The sequence below is a fragment of the Pezoporus flaviventris genome, unplaced genomic scaffold, assembly GCF_033815535.1.
Source record: "Pezoporus flaviventris isolate CSIRO_AGI_PZ_B2104156 unplaced genomic scaffold, CSIRO_AGI_Pfla_v1 ptg000001l, whole genome shotgun sequence".
In the NCBI taxonomy this organism is placed as follows: domain Eukaryota; kingdom Metazoa; phylum Chordata; class Aves; order Psittaciformes; family Psittacidae; genus Pezoporus; species Pezoporus flaviventris.
Window position 1 is genome coordinate 46,145,440 of NW_026892549.1, and position 16,493 is coordinate 46,161,932.

Here is a 16,493-nt window from a genome sequence, read left to right on the forward strand (position 1 = left end):
GCTTATTTTAGTTACAGAGCTAACCTACTGTTGTATTTAAAAGTAGTTACTGTGCACTTGAGAATCTGAGGCAGTGCAGAAGTGTCAGCATTTTGGGGTTTAAAAGTGTATGTTGGGGTGGGGAGCCCAAGGGCTTTGCACTGAAAGCCAAATCCAGAAACTCTCAATCTGGGAAAACTTTAAATGGATTTTGTATGGAGTTGCCAGAAAAGTTTGCAGGCCTGTATTTGCTACTTGCCAGTGGTATTAGCCTGCCCTCTAGTTGTGGATAACGGTATGTTGCTGGTTTTAGTTGTAGGCATTCTACTTGTTCTTTGTGTATCAGTTATTTTACGTAAGTGAGTTTGATAATTGATTAGTCTTCTTGGTTCCCCAGTGGAAATGGCTGTTTGCCCTGTTGTTCTGGGTACCACAGAGTCAGTTCTTTGTGCATAGACAATAACAGCCAAGAACTGAGAAGAGAAATTTACTGTGCTTGAAGGGAAAGAAAGAAAAGTAGCTTCAGGCCCAGAAAGCTTTACTGTTGTAACAGTTTAGTAAAGTTTGGAAATGTCTGAGTTGATTTGTAGCTTTAAAATTTGATTTCAAACAAAGGTATCTAGCGTGTCACTCCTGTTCTAGAGAAGAAAGTGCTTAAAAGATGGTGCTTGTGCCGTTTCAAAGTGGTCTACAGCTGGTAACAGATCAGAGCTTGCCTATGATGGATTCCTGTGATGGCCGTGTTCCTGTTGTCACTGCCAGTAAAGAATGTGAAATTTGGCCACATTAGATAAGCATCAATATGGAATCTGTTGCCTTACGTGACTCAGCAGAGACCGAGATCTGTTGTTCTTTCCTTCTTGGATTATGTTGGCATAGTATCATCTTTATTATTTGCCCTATTTTTTAGACAGTGCCTAAAATAGACAGCCAGGATGCAGAGTTAAAACATTAGCAGAATCTCTACAGTCATGCATGTAACACCAAACAGAACTTCTATTGTATTTTAGTTGTGAATAGTCCACATTTCCAATAAACGTTGCCTTTTACGTTTCATCAGGCAATGAAGGTGTATGTTTAAAATGTGGCATAACATTTATTTTGTGGCACAAGTATCTGTACAATGAATGTAAGAGCAGTTTGGCTAGCAAATTTAATTTGGCCAGCTTCCCTTCAGGCAGGTAAATGAATGTGAGAGTAAGCCAGTACGTAATGGATTCTGAACATTCAGTGAAATAACGTGCACGGAATATGCTTTAAGTCTTTTTTTTTCTCTTTCTTCTTTTTTAGTGTAACATTAGCAATATTCTACCATATAAAGAACAGGTAAGTGAGCTTTTTTTTCTCTGAAATACAACTTTCTTTTTGAGCCAGGGGTGATATGGTCTCGGTCACTTCAGTAACAGCTAGTTGAAAAATCTTGCACTTCATGTAGTATCTGCTTCCTCTTTGTACCCCCTCTTCAGCTGATATAGAAGGGTCAGTAATACACCCATCCAGTGGCACAACACTGCATTGAGAATGAAGCCTAAAAAGACAAAACCGGGGGAGCACAGAAAATACACTTAATTCACCACAAATCAGCGTTTGGACTTTGTTTAGTTTTTCCTGAATACAGAGGGATAGATCAGTATTGATGTGTGAATGAACACTCAGTCCCATGCACAAATAACCCTTGCCATTATAGCTAGTTACAGTGTATGCTTCAAAATTACAGCTGCCTTTTTGAAGTAAATGCCATTATTGAGGCCGTTTTTGTATTTTAAGTGAGAACTGTACCAAGCATAATCTGAGAACATGGATAGCTATTCATTATTTAGCTTCTTACATATTCAGCTCTAAGATCTCATCATTAAATGCTTTGCAAAACTACAAGTTAACTTCATATCATATTACAGGAAAAGTTGAACTATGAAGTGTATCTCTTTATCCACTTTAATGAATAATACTTTGTAGTGGGGCATAGCATTACCAAATAATTCCTGTTGCTAAACCAGAGATTTTTACTTTGTAGAGATTCTGACAGATCATTGGATATTTTTGATGAAAAGTCTCATCCTCTCACAGTAAGTAACTTTTTGATCCTCTGAATGTGTATCAACACACGTAGTTTTTAACATCTTGGATTTGTATTGTTTAAGTCGAAAATGTCTTGGCACTAGGTTGCAATCAAATAGATCTTAAATTGTATCTGTGTATGTAATACACAGTGCAAACAGTGTTCTCTGGACTGTTGATACCACCTAGATCATGAGCAGGTTTTTCTGAATGTTGCAAAGTAAATTTGGTTTTCTATGTTTTGGAATATAAATAGAAAGCAAGCACCTGATGAGTCTTGCATATTTTGTATCCAGACTTTCTTGTCTGAGTACTTTCTTCCCCTCTTCAACACTACTTCAATTAAAAGTCTTTCCTATTTATTTAGGAAGACGTGGTTAATGTGCCTAACCTTTTAAATGACTGCAAACGGGAGAACATAGTCCATGAAGCATCTTGCCAAGTAGGAGACAGTGAGTTTGGTCTTTAAAAAGGCTGAAAGCAAAATGTTAAAGCTGGTACAGTCTAATGTGACTGGTACTGGTACACCTTTTAAGGCAGTCTTTAAGATGCAAAACCTCATAACACAAGGCAAGCTTAAGAGTAAAGTGTCCAGTTTGAGCACTACCAGCTTAATGACTGTCCTGCAGAACCATTTACGTTGTTTCTCATTTGGAATTAATTTAGCAAAGCTCTAGGCTTTAAAAATTGGGTTTGCTGAGGGACTTACCTGAGTGAATGCAGCTTGGTGTATCTCCCTGATTTAGCAGTTATTCCAAGTTTGTTAGAGTGTCATCCCTAAGTGTGACCCATTGTGCTAGGAATTGTACACTGAATAAATACAACTCTTTACTCATTGAAAATAATGATCAACTTCTGAAGAGCTGTGTGGAAGAGTTCCTGTATGGACTGTGGTGCTTCAAGAGAGAAGTCCGATCCAAAACAGTTTTGACTACCTGAATCTGTTGTTTCACATGGAAAATTGTTTATCTAATCCAAGATGAACCCTGTCAGACAATTTCATTTCTTTATTTACCAACCTGACATCTTTTGATCCTGTGATACAGTCTACCTCCCATTTAATGAGTATGAATAGAGGAAAATCCTTGTGTCCTTTAGGAAACACTTAAAGGTCTCTTCGATCTTACTGCAATATACAGACAGAAATATAGTAAGGGCTGTATGTCGTACTTATGAGGGGAAAGATAAAAATGGTTTGTTCGTTTCTGTAGCAATGGGGTTTTGGCTGAGAACCTACAGCTCCTTCAGAAAGATTAATTACATGGAAGACATCTTTAAACACCCTTAAAGATTCAGTCACAAGGAGTCCAAATCTCTATTAACCCTAATACCAGAAATAACAAACCCCAAGTTACCAGCATCAGAGAGCTTAGTTGCAAATACCAGTCCTTTCCTCCTCAGTTCCAGCCAGGAAAAACATACTTCCAGCTTTTGTACTGGTCATAGTGCAGGAATTATGCAAGAGGGATCCTGCTCATGTTGTTCCTGCTTCTACTCCGTGATAAGAACCAAGCATGTGTGGCTCTTGTTTAAAGTCAATGTTAAGTAAGCTAGATTCTCAGTAATTGAGAGAACTTTTTTTCAGCGGGAAGAAGTTCCAGATGACTACTACAAGCATGATCCTGATCACAAGCACATCTACCGGTTTGTTCGGACGCTTTTCAGTGCTGCACAGCTGACGGCTGAATGTGCAATAGTGACACTGGTAAGGGATGCCTGATTACTGAAATGGAGCTTTTGGAAGACTTTTTTGCTCTTCCCATCAATGAGCGAACTGGGCCAAACTGACATTTAAACTGTTACAGTATCTCATGAAACCTTGTTAATAATGAAGGCACTGTCCGAGTGAGTTCATTAGAGAAGATTTCTAAGTAGTCACAGAAGTGGTTAATTAAAAAGGAACTTACTTTTCTATATATGAATATGTAAGGCTTAATTACTTGTCCAGTCACACTGTTTCATAACGTGTAACTTGTTGAACAACCTCGAGAAAGGCAGAACAGCGGGACCACCATAAACAGTGGGTTGTAATGAGATCAGACACAAAGACAACTTTTATTTCAGTTGTGTGGAAGGGAAGACAGGAGTTTGAGTTTCTTATTAACCAGAACAGTGCAAGTAGGAGTGCCGAAGAAGGGGTTGAGGACCAGTAGTGTAGGAACTCCAGGAGGCAAATGTTCTCATTATTAAGGTCTTCAACTATTTTAACCTTTCCATCAACTTTTTTTTTTATTCAACCAAAGAGTCTACAGATTTTTTTCCCCATGGAGGTACTTGGGACTTAAGAACATTTGTAAGAAAATCATCTCACTACAGTTTGTTGTTTGATTTTTAGAAAGCAAGATGGATATAAAAGATTGCAATGCTGACTATGTATATACACACCAATATATGCATGCATATACAAATATTGTGTATGAAGGGAAAGAAAAAAACACAACCTGTATAATTGCTGCATTAGGCATTTCTTAAACTGCGCTATGTTGCATACTAGCCTTCAGTCTCCGTTGTGGCTTCTTGCTGAAGAACAGTCTGAAAGGAGAGCAGAACTGTCACCAGAAGACAATACAGAAATTAAGCAAACTCAGCTTGAAGGACTCTCTTTAATAAGGCAGTAAGAAATTGAAAGGGCCGAATAGTTAGAAACGCTAAAAGTACTTAGACATTTTTGCTTTTTCAAAGACGTGGGTGCAATTTTAACAGTACAAGATGATAGCTGACACTGTGCAATCTAGCCAGCTATTTACAAAGAGAGTTAAAGTGGATTTCACCGCTAGATGGCTCTGTTACTATAGGAACACCTTTAGTCCACTAGAAGGCTACAAGCAGAGGATGGAAAGAAAAGTGGGAAAAGCCTAGTAATAAAGATTGATCCTGCCATTAGGCCTGCACCCACTAGTTTATCTGGACTTAATTGAGGGAATAGAACGCTAAATTCAGCTATCCAAATTTGAAAGTGCAGATTACTGTGGTGTTCATTACAAAGGTGTGAAATAGTTTTTTTCTAAAAATAGACTTTTAAGGATGGGACTGATTCAATGTCTGTGGGCTGATCTGAGAGTACATGGGAGGAATAAGTAAAAGACCAAGATATATCTTTAGCCTTGGGTATCTTTCACTATTTATCTAAGCAGTTGGTGATGTAGATGAAAGCAGAGGGTGACGCTGTTGTAGGTGAAGGATTAAAGTCTGTTCTTTTCCGGATGAAGTAGAATAGCACTATAACACCCTTCATTGTGGGAAGATAGCAATTAATGCATCTTTGTCCCATGACTACAGATCACAGTGCAGGTTTTAGCACTTCCTATTAAGCTACAAGTTCTGAACCTTAAAGGTGATGAAAGGCAAGTGTGATCTTGAGTGATTTACTATCCTAGATAGGCCCTAATGAAAACTTGTCAATGACTGTATGACTCGGTGATGCAAAGAACCCTGTCAGTGTCTCCCTGAAACAACAGTGCTCATTGCTTGCTCAGAACTTATTCTCCAGTACCTTTATTGTATTATCTTGGTGGTCCAGTTCTTATGTGATAATAAAATATGGAATCTGTAAATCCTGAAAGTTTGGATTCTAAAGTACAGGTAGTAATCATAGAATCGTTAGGGTTGGAAAGGACCTTAAGATCATCAAGTTCCAACCCCCCTGCCATGGGCAGGGACACCTCACGCTAAACCATATCACCCAAGGCCACGTCCAACCTGGCCTTGAACACCTCCAGGGATGGAGCATTCACAGCCTCCCTGGGCAACCCATTCCAGTGCCTCACCACCCTGACAGGAAAGAATTTCCTCCTTATATCCAATCTAAACTTCCCCTGTTTAAGTTTTAACCCGTTACCCCTTGTCCTGTCACTACAGTCTCTAATGAAGAGTCCCTCCCCAGCATCCCTATAGGCCCCCTTCAGATACTGGAAGGCTGCTATGAGGTCTCCACGCAGCCTTCTCTTCTCCAGGCTGAACAGCCCCAACTTCCTCAGCCTGTCTTCATACGGGAGGTGCTCCAGTCCCCTGATCATCCTCGTGGCCCTTCTCTGGACTTGTTCCAACAGTTCCATGTCCTTTTTATGTTGAGGACACCAGAACTGCACACAATACTCCAGGTGAGGTCTCACAAGAGCAGAGTAGAGGGGCAGGATCACCTCCTTCGACCTCCTGGTCACACTCCTTTTGATGCAGCCCAGGATAGGGTTGGCTTTCTGGGCCGCGAGCACACACTGAAGCCGGCTCATGTTCATTTTCTCATCAACCAACACCCCCAAGTCCTTCTCCTCAGGGCTGCTCTGAATCTCTTCTCTGCCCAACCTGTAGCTGTGCCTGGGATTGCTCCGACCCAGGTGTAGGACCTTGCACTTGGCATGGTTAAACCTCATGAGGTTGGCATCAGCCCACCTCACAAGTGTGTCAAGGTCCCTCTGGATGGCATTCCTTCCCTCCAGCATATCAACCCAACCACACAGCTTGGTGTCATCGGCAAACTTGCTGAGGGCGCACTCAATCCCACTGTCCATGTCAGCGACGAAGATGTTGAACAAGGCCGGTCCCAACACCGATGACTAATACTTACTTTGACATACTTTATGGTAATGGGATGAAATAGTAATATTGGACTGTCATGCTTGCTGCTCAGAACTCAGTCCTAATTGCACACATAAAACTTTGTTTGTTGTTTGTTTGGTTTTTTTTCTCCCTTTCTACAGGTGTATTTGGAAAGGCTTTTAACCTATGCAGAGATTGACATATGCCCTAGTAACTGGAAGAGGATAGTCCTAGGAGCTATTCTTCTGGCTTCTAAAGTCTGGGATGATCAAGCTGTGTGGAATGTGGATTATTGCCAAATACTGAAGGACATCACTGTTGAGGACATGTAAGTTGCAAGGTTTGGCTAATCTGCAGTGGTGGGGATTTTGGGGTTTGAGGTTGTTTGTTTTGGTTGGTTGGGTTGTTTTTTTTAATGGCAATTTTTGGGATCATGCAGTAAAATGTTTGGTGCTATGATAGAGGTACATGATGTATATCTGGTGTCTGGCCTCATTCCCTTTCTTAACCTAGGAAACTTTGCATAACCCTACTTTGAGACAAATCTGTATTAATATTTCTAATGACTTGGGTGAGTAACTTTGCAGTTAGTTTTCTGTACCTTCTTTCCCCAAGTGATGAGCCATGGGGCTGGCTGCTTGTTTCCAGTTTGGTTTTTCTGCATTGGTGTAACTCTGAAGTGCCCAGTTCATAGTCTGATCAGCATTCTTTTGTGGAAGAAAAACACAAAGTGAACTCAGTTTGTTCCCTGCCTTGTCTGGTGTAGAATTTGAAAAACTGCAGGGTAAGCCATGACTTGTATCCAGCTAAGGCCTAAGTATCTCAAGGTATGAATTCCTAGCTGCTGCTGCTGGCAGGCAGGTGTCATTTGTGTTGGGATCTGTCATTGCATGTGTTACATCCAGCTGCTGCTACAGCTCATCCTCTTTGGATGAGCTCTTGGACATGTGTACAGTGCTGAGAACAAAATCCTCAGTCTTACTACTGCTTGTTTATGTAAGGCTGATCCTTGTATATATCCCTGTCTCAGGTGTAGATTTCAGCTTTTTAGGAATTTTGAATCTGCTGTCTTGTCGTGGTGCCTTAAGCCCTACGATTTCTGTGGTTTCAGAGGATGTTCATCCTTGTGGCTCCAGGCTCATACTACAGGCTGGAGGCATGCTTATGTGGTGTGGATTTGGCCATTAGATTTTGTGTTAAATTCCTTCTTGCAAAGTTCTGTGTCTGACAGCTTTGAGATGTCAGTATTACTGTTTTAATTCTATTTGCCAGCTTCTGCCCCTATTTGTGCTGTTACCTCAGTGGTAGAACTGCTAGAAGGCTATCTTAGTATCAGGCTTTCTGGCCTTAATAATCTTCATATGTTTTATGTAGGGTTGAGTTTAATCATGCTGCTGTGCTGTAACTGAGCATGTGTCCAGGCCTATGTAGTAACAGCCAGTTCTAGTACAGGAGCAGTCTGAGGTGGCAGAGGTTTGCACACAGTGCCGGAAGGCTGCCTGTGTGAGAGTCTCTTCTTGCCCCAGGCTCTCTTCCTTGGATTCAGCCTAAAGCTAACGTTTAAAATACAGTAAGTAATTATTTATCTGGGACTCTCTAGGAGGAGGAGTATCCAGTTTTCTTCCCTTTGGGGGTGGGACAGCATTTCTAATAATGGGGGAGTTAGTTACCTGCACTAAAACACTTTTTGTTATTCAAGTTATTTCATATCACAGGCTGCAAATACAGTATCTTGTTTTATACCTACCCCTTGCCTGGGAGTTCTTTGTCTCCAAATGCAGGGCTATGCCAACCCTGCTTCCAGGAAAGCATAATTAGTGGTTTTATACAATGTGCATCTTCACTCAACCTGGCTCAGAGTGCTCATCTGTCTGAGGAACATACTTGAAGTGTTGCTGCAAATTACTCTGAAATGGCTGAAGTGGGGTCAGTGATGCTAGGAGTGCTGGAGTATACATCTTGCTCTTTTTGATGTCTCTTCTTCTAGCCCTATTTGGGACAAATCAAATTGATAGCACTGAAAATATCTGTAACAAGCAGGATGTTTATTCTCTATTGCCTATGCCTGGTCTCCTGCAATTGTCAGTACTTCTGTTTTCAAAGCAGTGATGGAGGTAAAGAAAATAGGTGGAATTTAGGCATATTTTTACTCCAGTTTGAAGATGGGATTTTTGTAATCCCATCTCATTTGAAATTATTTAGACCTTTGAATTTACGTATGGGCAGAAACTCTACAACCCCTTACTGACAGTGGACACGTGGTGTCCATCTCAGGCCCCACACTGCTGCAGCTTGGCAGACTCCACTGCTCCTGGGTTGGATAACATCACCATAACTGGAACATTGGAAAACTGCTTAAAATACTCAGCAAGATTAAGTTTGTAAGTCTGCTTTCAGTTAATAGCCGGTACTATAGTTAATTGTCAGCTTTAGTACTTCCAGTATGTTTTAAACTAGTCACTTGATGGTGAGCATTAGGTATTCTGAATGCAAGTGTTACTGAAAGAAAACAATTGGCAAAGGAGTTCCTTCTAACACTGGAGATGGTTGGTGATGCTGCAAAAAAATCCACCCAAAACACTAGCGGCTCCCAGCTTAAAGGTTGCTTGGCAGGACTCAAGCTGGTATCACTCCCTGGGTGGGCCATTCCTGTGCAGTAAAGGACTGGTGGCAAGTTTTGTTTGTGAACTGTCTGTGAATCTTCCTCTTGGCTCTGTGTATCTATAACGATCTCACTAACCTGATGGGTACTCTTGTTGAGCCACTGCAAGCCAAGCGTGGAAGTAAAACACCCTTCTGGAGTTGCTGAAAGGGTTTAGATCTGGTTTAGTTTATGCAGTTTGCAAATCTATGTGTGAATGTGTCCGAGCCAGGCACCTCTTCTGCAGGCAGCATTGGTGCACCTTGTTCTCAAAAAACTGTTAGTGGGTTAAATTCTGTTAAAGGATACGTGATCCATACCTCACAACCAGCAGATGAGTTCATTTGCCTTCGCCTCTTCCTACTCAACATAGGTAAAGTGTTCATCTTCTTTTTTTCTATCACAAGCCCTTTCTTGGTAGTTTGTTGTGGTTTTTTACTGAAACGGGGTGGGGGGTTTTGTTTTGGTTGGGTTTTTTTGGGGGGGGGGGGGTTGTGTCTCTGTTTTTGTTTGTTTTACTTATTTCTAATGGGGAAAAAAATCAAAGGAAATTAAATAAATAGCGTTTTGGAAGTCATCCTTTGTGAAAACTTGCTTGCTTTGATGAGGGTGAATTCATAATCACTGAAAAATTAACCGTGCAGCTGCTAATCTTGCTATGATTGCCTGTAAGGAGACACTCGCTGTTCATTCTTTTGGCTACATGTATTTGTAAATAAGGCACAGAAAACACATGGGTATTATCCTCTGCCAGGTTTTAAACCACTGTTAATAGACTTGTTAATCCAATGAAGAATTGTATTTTTAAAGAATTAAAATGTATTAGCCTAGTGAGTACAAAAGGGGCAGTGAAGAGCATTTATTCATAGGGTAAATCAGCTGATCATCAAAACATTATCTGATTTACATTTCTATAGGCTTATGACCATATGAACAGGAAATTAATTTTGGCACTAGGTTCAATGCTACTCGAATCCACTGTGCTAGAAACAAGCACAAAGCTGCTATTCATATTGAGACCCGCCAGCCAATACAGGACACAACCTGTATTTAATAATAATGTTATAATTTCCTTGATTTATCTGCCCTCCTCTAATAGGTAAAACATCTATTCTAAAAGCTCCCTAAAAGCAAGAACAGCCTTGGCACTGAATTTGTGCGGCTTACCTTCTGGTGTATTCCCAGTTGGCCTGTACAGCTAAATTCTGTTGAGTTAGCGTTGAACTGAACTGCTTGGTTTGGGTACCGCCTGTTTCTTTTTGGTTAGCGTGTAAACCATTGGGTTTTTCCTCTGTGGAACACCTCTGACGTAGCTAACCACAGTACAGTAGCTGAAGGAGGCTTTTGCATGTCATGGCGCTCTCCCCACTTTCCTCCAAATGTTTTGCCCACTGAAAACAGACGAGTGAGTAAAAACTGGACAGTGCCCTTTGACATAGTACTTTGTTATCCTGCCTAATGCTATTGAGGAGAAAATTCCTTCTCCCACCTAATGCTGCTTATTTATTTATTTATTGGAGATGAATCCATGTTGCTTCAAGAGGCTTTTTTCTGTGAGATAATAGCAGCAGCTCTTCATAGATCCATTTGTTGCCGTGGTGATCTGCCTACTCCTTTTGTTAGTCCGCCTCTACTTCAATAAACCCCCTTCCTGTTATCAGCCTGGTGAAAATGTCTGCAAGTTCTTCAGAGCTAATAAACAGCATACATCATTCCTTTCATCTGATCACTATAGTGTGGGGCCGTGCGAGAGTGAGAATGGCACATGAATTGTACAGCTGCACTAATGGAACTCCAAAGAATGAACCTCCCCGGTCAGCCGAGCGAGTGCACGACAGGGCACTACCTTTCTCTCTGAGCCGGAGGTGCCAGGACTCAAAAGCTGCACCTTGTTTTGAGCACTGCTCTCTCAAAACTAATAAGGCAGAGCTCTCGATGACTGTTTCAGAGTTGCTGGTTTTAAAACCAAGCTTGAGGTCTCTTCAGTGTTTTCAGCCGGCTAAAATCAACAATCTTTCTTCCCTTTGTCTTCTGTCCCTTACACCTCCTAGGAACGAGATGGAAAGACACTTCTTGGAGCTACTGCAGTTTAATATCAATGTTCCTGCCAGTGTTTACGCCAAATATTACTTTGATCTTCGCTCTCTAGCCGATGACAATAACCTGAGCTTTCTGCTGGAGCCTCTCAGTAAAGAGAGAGCACAGAAACTGGAGGTAATGGTCTGAGATTGCCTGAGCAGGGGACTCTGTATGTGTAGTAAGAGCATCTGTTGCTAATCATGTTAAGTGGCAGTTAGAAAAACTAAAAAGCTTTTAAATTAGTGTATTACAGGCTAATTTAACCCCTTTATGACTACAGTTACCATTTCTAAAACCATGCCTGGGCTAAGCTAGTATCCCAAGGAAAGGAAGAGACGGAGGTTACGGAAGTCTAGCAGATCACAAAGTAAAATGGATGTTATTTTGGGAACTGTAGCTCAGCTAGGCTACTTCAGATTGAAAGGATTAGTGTCACATGTAATGGATTGTCTGTCCTTCCCTGGCCACAGTCTGTATTCCAAGCACCTAGAGACAGTCACACTCAGACCTTTCTAAATACTACCAGCTGAAGGTTTCCCACTGCATCCCACTGCACAGCTGCTTTTAGATTTAGAGGGAGCACTCTTAACTGCTCTCATGGTTTAATAAACCATTTGTCTAGGGACAGCTGCAGAAATAATACGTTTCTTTCCACAACTTCCAGAACCTCACCTTTGCAAAGAAATGTTGTTTTAAGATAAACTCTTGGAATAGCCCCTTCTTAGGAGTCCTTCAGAATGCCCAGAGGAGTGTAAATACACATTACTGGCCCTTTCTGCTCAATGGGAAAGGCTGCCTTGTGTGAGTCCCCGCAGCCTTCTTTGGTACGAAGGCTCGTACTCTTGCAGAGTCGTTTTCCTCGTTGCTGGAGATGTGTCAGACATTTTGGAAATAGCTAAATTACCTGTGTTCCCAGGCAAAATTTCGTGTTGGATCAGTGCAACCTTTCATCTGTCCAGGTTTAATTGATGACTCTGCGTGTTGTTTTGTTGACCTTTCAACAAAGGCATTACCGCAGGCCCTGTGTACACTGATACCATAGCCCCTTTCAAAGAGGGGTGTGCTACAGTATTCTTGGCTTACATTGTTCCATTGTCCACCCCCAATGATTCTGCCAAGTGCCAGGTTTTATTTCAGCAGAAGTGGCTGAACTTTGGGAATAAGTGTGATTCCTCGTGGTCCTTTGGAATGATAGGTATGATATGCCTACAAATTCCTCTATTTAAAGTTAAGCAGTGCAACTCTTCTGCTTTGTCTCACCCGTGTTACTTGCACTTTAAGCTAACACTGTCACTAATTGTAAATGTGGTTGTAGGGTAGTTCATATTCCACAGGAAATTGTTTACTGAACTGCTCGGTGCCCAGGCATAAGTGGATGATTTACAGATTGTGAGCCTGTTTTGTTTCTTCTTTGCTAGCATCTGGGGGCTTGGTATTTAAAACCAGAGTAATTTTCAGTACAGTGTGTGATTTGCCATAATGTATTTACTAATGCATGTGTATAGGAGATTTGGGGGTTTAATTCTAAATGTGCTAAATATTTGAACCATTTGCTAAAATTTTTAATTCTGCCTTTTGAGTAGAAGCACACCAGCAGTCGATAGGAGCCCGTATGAAGCAGTAAATTAGTATTCCAGGGATTGAAGAGTGATTTACACCATATGGGCGACTGGGGCTAAATATGTCAACACAGGTTGCTTTATGATTGATGTCCTAGCATTAAAACAGGATGGAGAGTCTGTCTGGTCTTGCACCGGGAGCTCATGCAGCCAGTGTCTTAAGGAATGCCCCTCTCGAGCCAAATGCATGCCTCCAGAAGGTCGGCAGAAATAAATGTAAATAATTATTTTAAACCACACTTATAAGTTTATTCATGCTCAGAGTGCTTTTCACCTTTTGAACTTCCAGAACACAGGGCTGCGCTGAATGGGTGCTGTCTTAAAGGGAAGGTGTAGGCTTGTAGCTGATGGCAGGACTCTGAAAGTTCATCTGGTGATAGGTGGTAAATTATTAATGGAGGTAAATGTTCAGGACTGAAATTCGGTTCAGCCTGTTATTACAGGTATCCTTATTTATTTATTTGCATAGATAATGCCTGAAGGCTCCTATCAGAAATAGGCCTTGCAGGGGAGAGCCCACGGTGTTTTCTGGTCAACCATGTGTTATTAGGATTTAAATAATGAGGCTTGTTGCTAGAACAGCTGCACCAGCATAAAGGCTGCTTGACTAGCTAGGTAAGCAGAGCAGAAGCAAGCCAGTAAATGGTGGAAAAGCAGTTAAATACTAAGTAAGTTGTCCGCATGTGCTGGTATTTAATAGCTGCATCGAAGTGCCATGGCTATTGCTGTGACATTGAGCAGTGAGCTGCCCTCCCTTCTCAGACCTCTTAAGGAGCATGATTATGTGAGTGACCCCAGGAAGAGCAAATTGGGGACAAGGTGTAGAGAAGGTAAAGGGAAAAGGGACACCTGAGTAGAGCGTCATTTGCTAGGCTCATGTGCACTGAATGGCCAAGGACACAGTGCCCGAGGGAGTGCAGAAACCTTTCCAGTTTCACCCTTTTCTCTTACAGAAATGGCTGTGTGTGCATTATTGTACTGTTAAAATGTCTGTGGTGCTGCGTGCACCAGACTTAGCTCCTAGGTGCAGTTTTGAACATAACTTCCACAGACTCATGAGTGTGAAATGGATCCAAGTTTTCCATTAGACAGTGAGACTGGTAAAAGAATGAAGATACTTGGATATGGAAACCACTCGCTTCAAGGAAGCTCGTCTTGCTTCCTGATGGATAGGGTTCTGTTAGCATGGGGACAGACCCCTGTAATATTTTCCCTCCAAAGTAGTTCTTATTGACTCTCATTCTAGGTAACAAAGTAGTGTGACTGCTATAGAGTGCCTGCCGTGTTGGCACTGCACTTGTAAAAAGCTCCCTTGAAATGACCAAACTTTTCTAATGTATACTTTTCCTTTTGTATCTGTGCATGGTATCCAGGCTATCTCCCGGCTGTGTGAAGACAAATACAAAGACTTGTCAAAAGCTGCTATGAGACGATCTTTCAGTGCTGATAACTTAGTTGGTATCCGCCGTTCTAATGCCATCCTCTCCTGAGGAGAGAGAAAGGTGCAGCACCGTGAACCAGCATCCATGCGAATCGAAGGAATACCACCACTCCATGCACACAAGCCAGTGGTGATGTTGTCTTCCAGCAAGAGGAGGAGAGGAGGGTAAACTAGCCAAGGGAGCCCAGAGCTTGAGGAGCATACTTGGTGAAAAAGACAAGACCTTTGTCAAATCGACTCTCTCCTCCTCCTTATGTATCCAGAGGTGCAAAAACAAACTTCTCTCCTTCTATCCCCCACAGATGTTTGCTTACTATGTAGGCCTATAGCTGTGAACTCTTGAGGTTTTTAATAATAAGTAGTTTTAAATTTTAGAATTTAAACATTAACCACATGACTGTAGTTACAATGTTCTGCCCTCCTCTCCCTGGCATCCAGAGTCTCACTGCATTTGTATTTTGGGTCGATGCAGTGTTAACATGGGACTCTGAGAGTATAAAGCCACTCTGGAGCTGAAAACAGTAGCATAGACACACGTTGATGGTTTTTCCCTGGTTTGGCTCCTAAAAGCTGCTATTGTTGGTGATCTGTTCATAACCAAGAAGCCGCCCAGAAGGAAGGAATTCCAGCTCTGCACCCACAACTTCAGTAGGCATTGTCAAAAGACTTTGAATGTTTTGACTGGGAGCAGAGATATGGGTTTATATATTGTTCAAGTATATAGGGTCCATGCTGCATTTCTTGTGAATTATGGTGCTTCTCTCATTTTCTAATCCTTGTATTGCTCTGGAAGAGGCGCAATCTGTACATTTTTCTGAGGCATTGAATGAGAAAGTTGGTCTGGAAACATCGTCACCATCCCAACAGTGTAGCAATCCAGTGGTGAATGGTGTGTGTGCAGCACTGCTTCTCTGAGTTCTACTGCATATCTCTTGTGCTATGTACAGTGGAGTTCCTAAAGCTGATACTGTGCATCCATCTGGCTCTCCTTGGGTTTTTGTTTCCTGGGAGGGATTTACATTCATAATGAGGCAGTGATGAGTTTGCGTATCCTGGACTACCTGACCAGGTAGATGATTGATTGGAAAATATTGAGTTCAATTGAGAATTATGAAAAGCTTTCTATAAACCCTGTTTTTTATTTTTGTTTCCAAAGTGAATTTTATCTTGTGCAGCTGCTCTAGAGGCTTGGGTTTTGCTCTTTCTGAGACTTTGGAATGGAGCTTACTTTCAGGCTCTGAAACTGAACTCTAAACAGGATAAGTATTATTAGACTCTTCCTGTCACAGGTCTTTGTAGTATCTTCCCTTCTTGGATACAGATAGATTCTAGGCAGTTAGTCCTAGGAGCAGATCTCCCTCCGACTGGCACGGGTTTTGTGCACTTCCTCTTCCAGCCAAGGCCCAGAAACTTACACTGAACAGCAGCAAGTCCATTTGCCTTTGAGAGTGGGGCTGCAGGAGTGCGGTCAGCAGTTTGGCTGCACCCAGCTGTTCAGATGATGCATACAGCCTTTTGTGGTGTGCAAACGGGCCAGCCCCTGGCTCCCAGATCCATGGAACTTGGCACTTCAGGTATTGATCACAGTTCAATTTTGAAAATAACGCTACATCTTCAGGTGGTTTTTCCTTTCTCATGTTTGTATTAAAAGAAAAGCTAATAAACTCTATTTTAATTAAAGTCAGAGGTGAAGTGTGTCTTCTGTACAGCGTCTGGTTTCAGTCCCCCTCACAAGCAGCTGGTGCTGGGCAGCTTCTCTCCAGTATGAAAGAAGGAGCCCCAGTGGTATGAGTTAAGGACCCTCCATTCCCTGGACCAGTCCCTGGCCTTCATTGTGTGACAGTGACTCATAAATGTGTGGGGAGCCAGTGCCAGAGCTCATTTGGTGTCCTTGGGAATTAGACCTGACTAGGGCTGCTCAAATAACCACTCACTGACAGTTCCTTTGCATACAAATGGCCTTTAAGTAGGGCCATTCTTGCTGGAGGTGGTTTGATGTTAACTCCTCCCTTGAGGAACACTAAATGGGATGCTACAAGTGACCTAATTGCTAATGAGCTTTCCTTCCCATTGCACCACCAGGTGCCTTCAACTTTGTGGGATCAGCCTGATGATACACTTTGCTGTGGGCTGGCACATG

The 16,493-nt window shown here is 41.9% G+C and overlaps 1 protein-coding gene across 2 annotated transcripts in view; it reads left to right on the forward strand.

The window, feature by feature from the left end:
* Positions 1-16,033, forward strand: part of CCNYL1 (cyclin Y like 1) — a 32,248-nt gene extending 16,215 nt beyond the window's left edge. Inside the window, exons 5-10 of one of the 2 annotated variants that reach the window (XM_061455795.1) lie at positions 1,270-1,305; positions 1,994-2,045; positions 3,623-3,742; positions 6,735-6,901; positions 11,266-11,428; positions 14,286-16,033. In XM_061455795.1, the coding sequence (XP_061311779.1) occupies positions 1,270-1,305; positions 1,994-2,045; positions 3,623-3,742; positions 6,735-6,901; positions 11,266-11,428; positions 14,286-14,402 (655 nt within the window). In that variant the 3' untranslated portion in view covers positions 14,403-16,033. The remainder of the gene's footprint in view (positions 1-1,269; positions 1,306-1,993; positions 2,046-3,622; positions 3,743-6,734; positions 6,902-11,265; positions 11,429-14,285) is intronic. The other variant, XM_061455806.1, reaches the window with a different exon arrangement.
* The last annotated feature ends 460 nt before the right edge of the window (positions 16,034-16,493 follow it).